This window comes from Oratosquilla oratoria, chromosome 14 (assembly GCF_046742065.1).
Source record: "Oratosquilla oratoria isolate Oo_2021 chromosome 14, ASM4674206v1, whole genome shotgun sequence".
Classification (NCBI taxonomy): Eukaryota; Metazoa; Arthropoda; class Malacostraca; order Stomatopoda; family Squillidae; genus Oratosquilla; species Oratosquilla oratoria.
In genome coordinates this window covers 45368819-45384243 of record NC_134790.1, presented here as the reverse complement: position 1 = coordinate 45384243, position 15425 = coordinate 45368819, and the positions used below count along the sequence as shown (strand labels likewise).

Below are 15425 nucleotides of genomic sequence, written 5' to 3'. Positions count from 1 at the left end.
GGGAGAGTCCAAAGAGTATTGTCGGCTGCTGTGGGGCTTCGAATTTCGAGTCAATGAAACTCAAGGCATCACTGATCACTATTACTAACATGATAGTATGTATGCATATCGTGTTTGATTCACTTAGTCGAGACGAGAAAACTGTTCTTCTTGCATTCCTAAAAAATAACTAACATTCGATGAGGATAAACCATATATTTACGAAATGTTAATATCACAAAGGTCTTTCCCTCCTTATAAGAGGATGGGGTTTGCTGAATAAAAACCACACTGATCGAATCCATAAACTCCCTCAGCAAACTACAAAATATGAATTTGTCCTGCGTGTTCAGCCTTGAGAGTTCTTTGTAGGACTGTCGGCTTAGCCCGGACGGAGATGATACAATCTTCATACCTCACCACGTTGAGGTACATCCGGATGCAGTCAACACGATTTCATTCAGCCGCGTAAAAGCCCTCGGGGATGAAGGTGTCAGAGATAAACCGGTACATGAACCCTTTCGGGGAAACATCAGTCAATGAACGTAATTAGTCTCGTGAGTGTCGATTTCATGCATGCTTGCTTGCCTGCCTGCGCTGACGCCCGCTCTGCCCCAGAGAACGTGTGTGAAGCGCTCATTCGCACGAGAACAAAACGTGCTGTTATCAGCGATTGCATCCATCCATAGGTTAGGCATGGTCGTCGAATGGGTTAATGTTATTTCGATGGAACCCTTAACTATTTGAAGGACTTTCTTTCTTTTTGTAGATTGATTAGAAAACGCATCCATAATAGCCAAAGATGAATTCTAGCTCAATATCAGAGGCAAGTCATTGTCGATTGGATATTTTTGTCCCGGGTTACATACCTTGTATTTGTTCTGTCTCCCTCCAGACAGTTGTATTCAGCCGAGGGAAAATGCGCAGCGAAAGTGTTCATGATTTATTTGATTAAAACCAGAATGACAGATAGAGAGATGTGATTACGTGGTTTCATACACACACACACACACACACACACACACACACACACACACACACACACACACACACACACTCACACACACACACACACACACACACAGACACACACACACACACATACACACACACACACACACACATATACATACATATATATATATATATATATATATATGTGTACATATGTATATATGTATATATATATATATATGCATATGTACAGTATATATATATATGTGTACATATGTATATATGTATATATATATATATATATATATATATATGCAAGCAATCACATCACCGTGAAACGAAAATACAAAATAACCACAGGAGAAGAGAAAGTTGTAGACATTACGTACTTTCGTATATTACATCTTCAGACCATTTAGTCTGAAGATGTAATATATGAAAGTACTTACTGTTTACAAATTTCTCTTCTCCTGTATATATATATATACGTATATATATATATATATATATATATATATATATATATATATATATATATATATATATATATATATATATACAAGCACCTGGCTGCGCCAGCCACGGCTACGCCGTGGGTGCTTGGCCTGCGGCGCCCGCGAGCGAAGTGGCAGCATATGCCGCCTAGGGTTCGGTCTTTGCAAAGTTGGCTAGTGGCCTAACTTCCGCCACCCATTCGATAACTTTGTTTTCGATATATTACTTCTTAAATGATCCAGAGCCGATCACAGTGCCAAGATGTCTTTCCTCCTCTTTTGTTACTTTCATTTCACTGTTTTTAAAGAGGTTTCTACTGATGATGATGATGATGATGATGATGATGATGATGATGATGATGATGATGATGATGATGATGATGATGATGATGATGATGATGATGATGATGATGACGACGACGACGAAGACGACGACGACGACGAAGACGACGACGACGACGCCGTGGGTGCTTGTCCTGCGGCGCTGCTCGCTTCGCTCCCAGGAGCTTCGCGCCCTAGAGCTACGCCCTCTTGCTATACATTTGTGTTTTATTAGTCATCTTTAACTTCTTCTTCAACTTAAAGCCGCCGGCACTACTTCTTAGTAGAAGATTCTCCCTCGTCGTCGTCGCTGCACCTCTTGTTGCTCTCAGTGGTGGTATCTCTGTTCTCTTTTAGCATCTTTTTGACCTCTTCTATTTTTTGGTCAACTTCCTCTATTTTCTCTTCCAACTCCTCCTTGATAGAGATAGAGAAACTGGAGGCAGGGTCGACCTCTTCTTCTCTTTCGTAGCACAAATCGTACGACGCGGGCAGCAACATATCTACGGCTTCCTCTTCTGAGATCGTGTACACTTCTTTGGGCATCTCTACAATGCTTTGGTCAGGCTCTTCTTCGGTCAAAGCAACTTCTTGGTCGTCAGAAACTACGACCGCTTCAGGAGGTTTATCTTTTTCTGAAAGACTCTCAACGAAATGTTCTTTATACACGCAATTGCGTAGTAGTTTCATCCTGAAATCGTCGTTCACTTTTCCCAACCTGTGTATATGATGAGAGAATTCCAGCTTGTAACTCTTGAGCAGGCGACATAAAGTTGTCCGTGGGCAAAGCACTGTGCAGAATCAAGCAATATTCCACACCTATCAAATGTCTGCCCCTGAGATTTGTTTATCGTCATCGCATAATTAAGCTTAACAGGGAATTGTTTCCGCTTGAATGGTATAGTGGTATCAGTAGACTCCAGAGTAATTCTCGGGAGTAAAACCTGTTCACTCTTGTGTGTACCGCCTAAGATCTTTCCGACTATGATATTTTTTTTAAGATTAGTCACTATTACTCTGGACCCATTACACAACTTGGGAGGGCATATATTCCTCATAACCATGATGACACTTCCTACTTTCAGTCTCAACATGTGAAGAGGGAGAGAGGGGCTCGTTATGGCATTGAAAACCCATGTCTGAATTTCCGTTACTTCTTCCATTGCAGTGTCAACACTCATGTACACTTTCTCTGGTTCTTCAGACTTATCGTAGACCATCAAGTTTATCCTGTCGACATCATCGTTTGTGGGGGAAATGATAGCCCTCTTCTCGAAATATGAAGCATTCAGGTGATTTTCCTCTAAATTATCATAGACTTTGTCCACTAACTCTTTACGGGTCTCAACGACAATCCCAAACTTCTCGGGAAGTTTTACGGGTCCACTCTCCCCTCTCCCCAGAGCCAATAGATTTTTCGCAAATATCTTGTTCTTTGCGTCATCTGCCTTGAGTCTCACGTTACGTGTTAGTTCCAACTTTAAAAGGTCGTCCCAGAAATAACCGGACTTTATACAGTATTCGAGCTCATCATTCATTCCTCCCCCTCTTATAACTGGGAGGATTTGACGAAAATCTCCCGCACAGACAAATACTATCCCCCCCATAAACCTTCCTGGAACGCCCAAAATGTCCCGAAGGGAAACATCAAGAGTAGCTAACGTGTTCTTGTTTGCCATCACAACTTCATCCCAGACTATTAGAGACGTCATTGATAGGAGCTTCGCCAACTCTGAGTTTTTCTTGATGCTACAGGCGCACACTTCGTTGTAATCCATTAACGGGATCTTGAACATGTTATGTGCAGTTCTTCCTCCATGCAAAACAGTAGAGGCGATACCCGATGAAGCGACAGCCAAGGCAATTTTTCCCTGAGAACGAACAGTATCCAGTAAAATGTTGAGCACGAAAGACTTTCCCGTCCCACCTGGAGCATCCAGGAATATCCCATTGTGCCTGTACTTTTGGGCGTTCTCGATGCGAAATAGCACAGTATCGGAAGAGAGTCTCTGTTTGCTGTTCAGAAGAAGAGACTTCTCCTTCACCTCTTCTGTCAACTTCTCTTTGTTATAGGCCTTTTCTCGGCGTATGATGTTTGATGTTTTCTCGCCACATCTTGAAAGTGGTAGCCCATATTGGGTGATAGAGCCCCCTCCGCAGTTCCACACATGTTCCTGGCTATCGTCTAGAGCGTCAAGGTAAATTTCATCGTTGTATTCCGTCGCTTTTTGGCGCTGCAGGAAGTCACTGGCGAACAAATCTTTGGTCTCTTCCCAGATACCTGACTGGTCCTCTAATTCCGAAAACACCAGCATGCTCGCATAAGTAGCTCGCAACTGATTGCGGTCATTAGTGTGGTTGATGATTTCCAATATAGTTTTCTTCCAAGTTTCTTTGTCGTTTAGGAGTCCCATCGCTTTAACGGCTTCTCTGTAAGTGGGGTAGATCACCCCTTCAAATGTCCGAAGATCCTCGTAAGACGTAGGCCCCTTTACGTGTGTTAAAAGTAGTCTCAAATAGAAGAGCTCGACAGTTTTATTTGTGACAGCACGTATCCTTCCTGGAGAAGATGCTGTCGTCTTTCTTTCTTCCCAGACACTGCTAGTGTTATTAAAAACAAAGTGGTTGGGAAGCTGATTATAATATAGGCCTGCTGCAAATTCGTTTCGCACACACAGTTTGAAGAAAGCTGTCAAATGAGTGTCTTTAGAGGTTTTTCTATCGATCTCCTACTTAGACGCGTTCTCCTTGAAAAATACCGCGTTCTCTCCTTCTAGATGCAAGTCAAGAGTTGCCACAGGGGGGTGACTTCTGTGAATCGCAAATTTGAAAATCTTCCACGACGCCTCATTCGCATTGACGAATCGTGCCTCCTGGAATTTTCTCACTTCATTAACATCTTCCCCTTCTTTCGTTTTCGAAAACAGAATGCGGTCACATCCTTTGTTGACGTACTTTGTAACGTAGGCTATGCACTTTATAGAATTTGAGCACTCAACATTTATGTGCGTGTTATACTTTAAACATAGGTACGGCTGTAGGGGACAACCCATGAATTGTCAACTTTGATTTTCTCTCCCTTTACTTTTTTCTCGAAAGAGTGGCCCCCTTCACCTACTGCTGTCCTTCGATACAGAGGGTACCCGTTGTTCCCAAAGTACATGTCGTCCCTGCACACTTTCGGAAAACCCTTTCCACACAATGATGTGGAACCGTACTTTCCTTGACAACATAGTTGGAACTCGTCAAAGCCTCTACAGGGGCCGTGTATCATGTTCGTTGTCACAATCTCATATAAGCGCGGCTCTTTATTTTTGTCAGGTATCTCAGCTGATATCACCCTAGAGACGAAATCGGCAGTAACGTGGCGTTCCATCCAAAGAAGGGTATGAACATGAGGGAGACCTCTTTTCTGCCACTCAACACTCAGTAGGTGTGCCTTAACGCGCCCAAACACGTTTTTAATCGTCAGATCGTCCATCAGGCTGTCCACTTTCAACTTGAAAATCCGACTAACAAAGTCAGGGCGGTCATACATCCGGGAGATGTCACAACCGACAGCCTCCACGGCTTGTTTCAACTCTTCCCAATGAGGATTCATTGTAAAGGTGATAAAAAAGTCTGGAGACCCGTAAGACGACACAAAAGCCAAGGTGTCTTGCTGCCGCGCTTTCATGTATCTTGGGCCCCCAACAAATGAAGCAGGGATAATCACCCGTTGACCCGCCTTTCGGTTATCCCCGTCCCCTATAAGAATATCAGCGCGCTCTTTCCGCAACTCCTGTTGATTGTGTTCGATGAAAGACAACCTGTCAGACTCAACTTTCACGTAATTATCCACAACAAATTGTTGGAAAAGACGGGCCCCTTTAGTCACATAATTGAAAACACCTTCTCTTTCCATGTAAAGAGAGGCGTAGTACATGCAAGGGCTTAGTCTACTGTATGTTGCAGGAACATGTTTTGAACAACAGATGTCTGCTTTGCGTTGCTTTTTCAGAGTGCAAGAATGACCGACGTCTCCATTGGGAAACAGGAGAGGATACTGAAAAACATCGTAGAAGAAGTTGGTGTGACTCATAAGTCTGAGACTAAATTTTGAATCTTCCTTTGGGGAACCTATCACTATTTCCAATGGGTCTCTTGAGGGGCCCAAATTAACGATGGCTCCCACCTGCGAAGAAGAAGTGGGAAGGTGGTAGACTCCTTTATGTTCGCGGGTTGTTAGATTCTCAGCGGCTTTCAACGTAATAGACACCTGGGGTAATTTGCCATATTTCTTGACGTGAGCTTCCATGAGCTGTTTAGCCGTCTCTAGCTCTTTCAACATCCCAGACAGACACGCGTTATGTTTTGCCATGTATTCGTAAAAGTGTGTGATAATCTTCTCGTTCTCTGAAAGAACCTTTTCCTCCCTAGCTCGTCTCTTCTCCGTTTCGTTCATTTTCCCCTTGACATTTCCTGACTTTGAAAAATGTTGAACCGCCAGAGTGCGAAGTTTAATCTGCTGATCTTTCTCGTGGTAGAAATAAATATCCAAGAAAGAATTATTCTTCCTCCAAAACGGGTTTTTCTCAGAATTACTGTCATGATCAAAATGCACGTCTTTCCCAGTCAAAGACCCCTTTTTTAGCAACCCGGGCTTCAATGAGCCTAGTCTGTGGTACACTCGTCCCTGAATTTTGTAACACAGTGCCTTTTCCCCTGCGTTCTCCAGCTTACTCGAAGTCACTAAAGATGTGAAAGAAAATACTAAATTGAAACCAGCGATGTGTTTCAAAAATCTTTCAGAGAGAACGGTTTTACCTTCGTAGAGCTCTCTTATTGTCCCGTCCTTAATATTTGAGGGCAACAATAAAGGAGTTTGACCCAAGTTGCAACAGATTGTTTTGTTTTCTCGTTTCCACAGCAAAACTGAACAGACTTTACATTTGAAATCCCCCAATTGGCCGATGTGATGCGGAAAAGTTTGAACAGAGTTTTCCCTAAGAAACCCAAGCAACTCTTCCCTCACAGTTTCTCGCTGGTCGGAATCTGGCTCCTTCAAATGACGTTCGGATCGTTCTTTTCTCAACTTGTCAAGAACATTTTTCTCTTCCTCTGAAAAATCCTAAGGAGTCTCTCCAAATCGCAGGAAAACTTTCACTTTCTTAAACGCCTCACGTCTCTTCCTTTTTTCGGCCCGCAATTCTCGCGCTTCTTGTATCTTTTGGACCTTTTCTTCTCTTTTGAACTCCCGCAGTTCTCGTGCTTCTCGTATCTTTTGGGCTTTCTCCTCTCTCTTTAACACCCGCAATTCTCGTGCTTCTCGTATTTTTTTGGTCTTTTCTTCCTTCAATTTTGCGCGCATTTCTCTTTTTGAGACCCTCTCTTCCGTCTTTTGAAGAATTTCTCGTGCTCGGTCCTCATTTAACTTCTCTGCCTCCAATTTACTCGAAAACTGCTGACTATCATTCCCTGGTGCACCAGAAAGGTTTTCGGGCGTTTCCTCTTTCACGGGACGCCGGTCATTCTTTTTCTTCAGCGCGTCTTTGACCTTCTTGACCGCATATTTGTTGTAACGTTTAGCCCTCTGGTATGCCTTATAAGATAAATCAAGATAATGCATCTGGTATATTCTATGGTCGCTTCGTTCACCATGTTTCGTGAAACTTTTGTACCCCACAAAGTAATGCTTCGAAAAACCATTTGACTATTCTTCTGTTATTTCTCCATCAAACAATTCCAGAGTATCAAACTTTTCGTCGCTGTACTCAAAATCTTTGCACTCCCTTAGGGAAGCGTTGAACCGAATGACTTTCCTGTGGAATTCTTTAATTGTTTTGTGGACCGAAAAAATCTTCGTGTTATTGTAAAGTTCAGGAAATTATTTAGTGTGTTCAGCCCGTAAAGTATTCTGCAACCCCCGGTTATTCTCAAGACTTCCTTTTGAGACCTTCTTGCAATCAGCCACCCACTTCCAGAAATGGCGTTGCCGCCTTCTCTTGATTGCCGCGTTTTGGGGCATCGTGCACGTCTCCGGAGTGACGTTCCCCGTCAAAGTTAATTGCCAATCTTTGCTTACCCCCACCGCTTTCGGTGTCCCTGTTTGCCACGGATAGGCCGGAAGGACGAAAGAAACACATGCCTTATCTCAGTGGACTTTTTTATTTTTAGTTATTCATTGATTGATATACGTATATATACATATATACGTATATATATATATTTATATATATACATATATATATATATATATATATATATACATATATATATATATATATATATATATATACATATATATATACATAATTATATATATATATATATACTTCTTAGACTCTCTTCATGGCGTCTGTTGACAACTCGCCAGTGAGACGGGGTCGCCGGAACGAGCAGTCTACGAACACCAAGAACTTTGAGATCTTCGAGACCTTCCAGAAGTTCGAGACCTTCCAGAACTTCGAGACCTTCCAGAACTTCGAGACCTTCCAGAACTTCGAGACCTTCCAGAACTTCGAGACCTTCCAGAACTTCGAGACCTTCCAGAACTTCGAGACCTTCCAGAACTTCGAGACCTTCCAGAACTTCGAGACCTTCCAGACCTTCGAGAACTTCGGCACTTTCGAGAACTTCTGCACCTTCGAGACCTTCCAGAACTTCGAGACCTTCCAGAACTCCGAGACCTTCGGCACGTTCGAGAACTTCGGCAGCTTTGAGAACTTTGGCACCATGGCTTAACGATGATCGTTCTTGACTCAACGATGATCATCCACGGCTCAACAATGATCGATGTTTTAATGTTGTATACAAAGTTAATCGCCAATCTTTGCTTAGCCCCACCGCTCTCGGTGTCCCCTGTTTGCCACGGATTGGCCGGAAGGACGAAAGAAACACATGCCTTGTCTCAGCGTACTGGAGGAGCCTTCCAGTTCCCCCGGAGGAGGAGCCTTCCAGGTCCCCCGGAGGAGGAGCCTTCGAGGTCCCCCGGAGGAGGAGCCTTCGAGGTCTCCCGGAGGAGCCTTCGAGGTCCCCCGGAAGAGGAGCCTTCGAGGTCCCCCGGAGGAGAAGCCTTCCAGGTCCCCCGGAGGAGGAGCCTTCCAGGTCCCCCGTAGGAGGAGCCTTTCAGGTCCCCCGTCAAAGTTTTAATCGCCAATCTTTCATTTCCCCCACCGCTCTCCGTGTCCCCTTTTTGCCACGGATTGGCCGGAAAGACGAAAGAAACGCATGCCTTATCTCATTGGACTTATTTATTTTTAGTTATTCATTGATATATATATATATATATATATATATATATATATATATATATATATGTATACATATATATATATATATGTATATATATATATATGTATATATATATATATGTATATCTACATATATATATACATATATTATATACTATATATGTATACATACATAGTATATATATATATATATATATATATCATATACTATATATGCATACATATATAGTATATAATATATGTATATATATATATATGTAGATATACATATATATATATATATATATATATATATATATATATATACATATACGTCTTCTCCTTTCCTGCATGAGGGGACGGAGATGGGGGGTCGCCGAATTTATGAAGCGGCCTTGCTGTGGATGTGCTGTGTCTTGCGACACTGCTTCTGACCCAGGGCAATGGACAGGATACAGGGATGACCCGTCATCCAGGAGGTGCCAAGATAGGAGGGAGGGAGGAGGGTGGAAGGGAGTGGAATATATGGGAAATGAAATGGGTGGGAGTGATTTCTATACCTTTTTCTTTTTGGCTACCCCCCGTGTAAGGGGGAAAAAGCCTTTGGTATATGTATGTATGTATGTATGTATGTATGTATGTATGTATGTATGTATGTATATATATATATATATACTGTATATGCACACACACACACACATTTCTCTAACTCTCTTTATTTCCTTTTTTCTTCATAATTCAAACTCTGTAGGATATAGCAGTGGATAGGCTTGAAAATCTTAATGATTACAAACGCTATGTCGATAGAGAGGAAATCTTTGCAGGGTCACCCATATCAAACAGGTTTTGTAAGAAAGATCAGACAAAGAGCAGCTCAAACACACAGTCGCACTGGCACAGGCTAACTGGTACGTCTCTGACAGCAAACAGGGAAATTCCTCATAGATATATGGGGTACCGTCATAATGACGGCGTGGACCATTGGGCACCCTATAGATATGGGCTTCACTGAATATAATGAATAAAGTGATACCAGAGAAATATCTCACCAAAAACCAGTTGGCACGGAGGTGAGATTAGTGCCAACCCCTCTTCATAGCAAATATGAATATCACAACCAAAACAAAACCGGGCGTTCCTGTTGGATCATCGTCTCCTAAAGGTTCAGCCGCATTGCCTCGTGTTCTTACGGGCAGTGTGCCACCGAATGTTATTAAGCACCGCACAAGCAGATCTAAGTCTTGGACATTAAACAGCATAAAGAAAATGAAGATCTATACTTACAACATAAGAAGTCTCTCAGAAAAATACAGACTGGAGAGTTTAATGGAAGAACTAGACAACATCAAGTGGAACATCGTAGGACTGAGCGAAGTCTGAAGAGCGGAAGAAAAGCTGATACAATTACAAGATGGTCACCACCTGTTCTACTATGGAGGTAAGGACAAAGAAAGATCTAGTGGAGTAGGATTCTTGATAAACCGAGAAGTTGCTGGTAACGTAGTCAAATTCAGTAGTTTATCAGACAGGGTAGCTTGGATTGTTTAGGCTGTGCAAAAGATACACTCTAAAAATAGTTCAAGTTTATGCACCAACTTCACAGAGTTCAGATGATGAAATTGAAACCTTCTATGATGATTTAAGTCAGATAATGGATCAAGAAAATGTAAGTAAACGTTGGTAATAGGCGATTTTAATGCTAAAATGGGGAAGAAGATGGTAGATAAGGCGTGCATTGATAAGTTTGGAATAGGTGAAAGAAATGACAGAGGCGAGATGTTAGTAAATTTTGCAGAGAATTACAACATGAGGATAATGAACACTTCCTTCCAAAAGCGTGTAGGTCGTAAATGGACGTGGAGAAGTCCAAATGGAACGACAAGGAACGAAATAGACTTCATATTAGGATATGAGAGCAAAAGCGTTAGCAATGTTAAGGTGATAAATAAAGTCAACATAGGTGGTGACCATAGAATGGTAAGTTGCACAGCTAAATCTAATTTCAGAGCCAAGAGAAATAAACTTACTTACTTCTTACTTCAGCTCCCAGTAGTAGGCGTTATGCCTGTCAGTGGTCTCAGCATGTTCCTCCATTTGGCTCTATCATGGAAGGCCCCTTCCTCCCTCAGAGTTTCGATGTTGGGCAAGTCATGTCTGCTGAGGGCTTCTTCAACATTTTCTTTCCATCTCTTTCTGGGTCTTCCTCTTGGCCTTCTTCCATCCGGCTTCCACTCCCAGCATCCCCTTGCAATTCTTTCTTCATCCATTCTTTCTAAATGTCCTAACCATCTTAACTGGGCAGCATCTATTTTGCTTAGCATGGAACAGACGCCAATGCTTTTCCTTATGTCTTCATTTTTTAATTTATCTCTCCTCGTCTTTCCAACTATGGCTCTTAATGGTCTCATTTCCGCTGCCTGAATCCTGCTTATGTCTACTTTTGTCATTACCCAACTTTCTGAGCCGTATGTTAGGGTAGGAGACAAGACAGTATTGAAAATAATTCTTTTCACTTTTAAAGGTACATGTTTTTCTTTTATTATTGGCCAGAGAGCTCTAACATTTGCACTAAATTTATTTATTCTTTCTGAAATATCTCTCTTATTTCCACCCTCCTTAGTGACTACACTTCCAAGATATTTGAAGATGTTTGTATTTTTTACCATCTTATTTCCTATGGTGATGCTAAACTCGTGTTCCTTTCTTCTGCTAACGGTCAGTATTTCTGTCTTTTCTACATTCATTTTCATGCCTTTCCTTATAAAGCACTCATTCCACCTTTTTATTTCTTCTTCGATCTCTTCCCTATCTGTGCTCCATTCAGCTATATCATCTGCATAAGCCATTATTCTGTTCTTATAATTTTCTTCTTTACCTTCTTTAAAATCCTCTATTACAGTTTCCATATATGCTATAAAAAACAGAGGGGATAACACACTTCCTTGTTTAACCCCTGTTTCTACAGGGAACCACTTTTCTGCCCCCTTTGATGTTCTAACACTGCACAGGGGTAATACAAACTTTTTATAGCTTTCTTTAGATGATCCTTGATACCATACCTCTCCTCTATACATCTCCATACCTTTTCGCGAGGTATTGAATCAAAAGCTTTCTGTAAATCAATGAAAGCGATGTATAGGCTTTGGTTATATTCCCATGCCTTCTCTATTACCATCCTTAGTCCAAAAGTTAAATCCGTTACTGATCTATTACTTCTATAACCATGCTGCTCTTCTCCTAATGAAGGTTCTACTAGGTCTCTTACTCTTCTCTCAAGTATTCTCTCGTATAGCTTAGTGATGTGGGGTATTAGGGAAATCCCTCTATAGTTGTTACAATTTCCAGCATCACCCTTACCTTTGAAAATTGGGTTTATTAGGGTTTTACCCCACTCCTCTGGTATTCTTCCTTCTCTATGGATCTTATTTATGAGCTTCAATATATTTTCCTGTACTACATTTCCTCCTTCCTTTATTAGCTCTATTGATATTTCATCTACTCCTGGTGTTTTGGAATTCTTCATTTCTCTCAATGCCCATTCAATTTCTTTTTGTGTGATTTCATCATGTTCTCCATCTAAATATTCCTCCGCCTCTTGCCATTGTTCCTCATTTCCTGCATTTAGGAGCTCCTGGAAGTATTCTGTCCATCTGTTGTCTATCTCATCCTGATCTGTAAGAACATTCCCCTCTAGGTCTTTAATGTTATATTGTTTTGCCTTGCTTTTTCTATATGACTTTGCTATACCATATAGTAACTTTTTCCCTTTCTGCAAATCCTCTGTCAATCTCTCTCCCAGTTCTTTCCATGTCTCTGTCTTTGCTCGATATTTTGCAAGATTTGTTTCTTTCCTTGCCAGTATATATTCTGCTCGGCTTTCCGGTGTTCGTCTTCTTAGGCACTTTCTTAACTTTAAAGTTTTGTTTTTTACTGCCTGTTTGACCTCCTCATTCCACCAAGGTGTGTGTTTTCTCCTATTTCCTCCGATCCATTCTACCCCTAAAGTTTCTTCTGCTACTTCACTGATTGCTTCTTTCAAAATGTCCCATCTTTCTTTTTCCTCATCATTTTGCTTCTCTAATTTTTGTGTAAGTTTAGTTTTATAAGCATTCTTTTTATCTTCCTCTTGCAAACTTTTTGTTTTAAATATTTTTCTTTTTCTACATTGCCGTGGTTTTACCTTACCAATCTTAAGATCAGCCACCAGTAACCTGTGATCTGAATCTAAACTCACTCCTGGTATTACCTTTATATTGGTGAATATTCTTCTGTCTGAACATATTATGTAATCGATAATTGATTTTTGATCAAACTGTCCTGTATTTTGATTCCATCTATATCTAGTGAATTTATGTTCCTCTTTATGTTAATAAAAGCCATTCATTATTTTCAAACCGTTCCTCATGCAGTAATCTATCAGTTTTTCTCCTCCTGAGTTTCTCGTCCCTTCGCCAAATGTCCCTATTATACTTTCTATTCCTTCTCTTTCCTTTCCTACTCTAGCATTAAAATCACCAATCAAAAGTCCTAAATCGCCATCTAGAATCTCATATTCTTCCTCTAAAAGATCCAGGAAATTTTCTTTTTCTTCTTCAGGACATCCCTGTTGTGGTGCATACACTTGATATATATTGTACTTTCTTCCTTTTATTCGTATTGTACACTTCATTAATCTTTCATTGATCAATTTCACCTCTTGAATATACTGCGTCAGTCTTGGTCCCACTATCATAGCTACCCCGTGCCTTCTCCCTCTCTCTTCTGATCCACAGTACATTAAGGTATATCCCCCTCCGAGGTCTCTTCCTTCATCTTTTCCCCAATGTCTTGTCTCTGCCATTCCTATAATGTCTATCTTTCTTTCATTCATCATCTCCAAGATTTCTTCCTCTTTGTCTCTATATGTTGCGATATTGATAGTTGCAAGTCTTACTTTGTGGAGTGTCTTGTGCGAATTTCCTTTACGTTTCCGATTTCGTTTACCAAAGCGCCGTCTGGATTCCGAGGCTGGTCGTGGAGTTTCACGAGCAGAAGACTTTTTACACTACCGGCTAGCTAGGCCTGTCGTAGCAACCCTCCTCCTTTCTCATCCGGGCTTGGGACCGGCAATGGTCCCAAGCCCGGATGAGAGGTTAAGAATAATAAAAAGAAAATTCAAATAGAAATTAAAAATAGATTCGAAGCTCCAAGAACTAACGAGGACACCATCGAAGATACTAATTTGAAATTAGTGAATATCATTACGAAATCGGCAGAGAAAGTAGGAAGTGCAAAAATCTTTAGAGAGAACAAATACTCCAAAGCTACAAATGACCTAATTAAAAGAAGAAGGACCATGCAGATTAAAAACAGGAGAGACAAAATAGAAAGAGTAGAACTAAACAAGCTTATCAATAAAAGGCAGAGATTAGAGAAAAAAAAGCGAAACATGAATGAAATAGAGGAATCTATTTGGAAAGGTAAAAGTATTAAAGTGACCGAGCGTAGACATGCTTTAGGAAGACAGCAAATGATATGTTTGAAAGATAGGAATGGAAAACTAATTGAATGTAGAGACAAAATGGTAAAAAGAGTAGAAGAACTTTACCAAGAGCTTTACTCGTCGAAGACCGTAGTTGAGTCAGTAAATTTATGTGTAGACGTTAGTAGTGTACCAGAGATTACAAAGGAAGAAGTAGAATTTGCTCTAAAAACTATGAAACGAGGGAAAGCACCTGGGGAAGATGGTATATCAATAGATCTGTTGAAAGACGCAGGGAAATTAGTTCATATTAAGTTAGCTCAGTTGTACACCCAGTGCTTACGTCAAGAAAGCGTCCCTGATGCGCGGTGCAATGCTATAATAATTTTGCTTCATAAAAAAGGAGACCAGAGGGACCTTAGTAACCATCGACCGATTAGCTTACTATCAAACGTATATAAAGTATTCTCCAAGATCCTTACAAATAGACTAAGTAAACTTTTAGATGGAAAACAACCGAGAGAACAGGTAGGCTTTAGGAGCGGATATTCAACTCTAGACCATTTGCAGGCGGTAAATCAACTAATCGAGAAAACGACAAAATACAATATATCTCTGTATTTAGCTTTTGTAGATTACGAGAAGTCCTTTGACTCAATAGAACAAATAGCACTGCTAAAATCGGTACGCAAACAGGATACAAACGAACAGATCGTAAAAGTTTTAGAAAAGATTTAAGTGAAAGGTACCGCCACAATTCGACTACATAAAGATACAGAAAAGATCAAGATCGAGAAAGGAGTACGACAAGGCGATACAATATCACCCAAATTATTTACAGCTTGTTTGGAAGATATTTTCAGAAGGTTGATTTGGGAAAAGAAAGGTTTGAAAATTAATGGCAAATATTTGAACCACCTAAGGTTGCGGATGACATTATTCTTATTTCAGAGAGAGCAGAAGACTTGCAAGACATGCTGGGCGATCTAAACAAAGAAAGTCTCA

The 15425-nt window shown here is 40.8% G+C and overlaps 1 protein-coding gene across 1 annotated transcript; it reads right to left on the bottom strand.

Moving 5' to 3' along the window:
* Positions 1 to 2452: 2452 nt before the first annotated feature.
* Positions 2453 to 4162, bottom strand: LOC143032642 (ATP-dependent DNA helicase Pif1-like). The gene has a single exon (XM_076197518.1). It carries the CDS (start codon positions 4160 to 4162, stop codon positions 2453 to 2455), a length of 1710 nt encoding a protein of 569 aa, XP_076053633.1.
* Positions 4163 to 15425: the final 11263 nt, after the last annotated feature.

Bases quoted from the DNA above. Each gene is read 5' to 3' on its own strand.
- LOC143032642 (XM_076197518.1), bottom strand. From the start codon at position 4,162: ATGGGACTCCTAAACGACAAAGAAACTTGGAAGAAAACTATATTGGAA.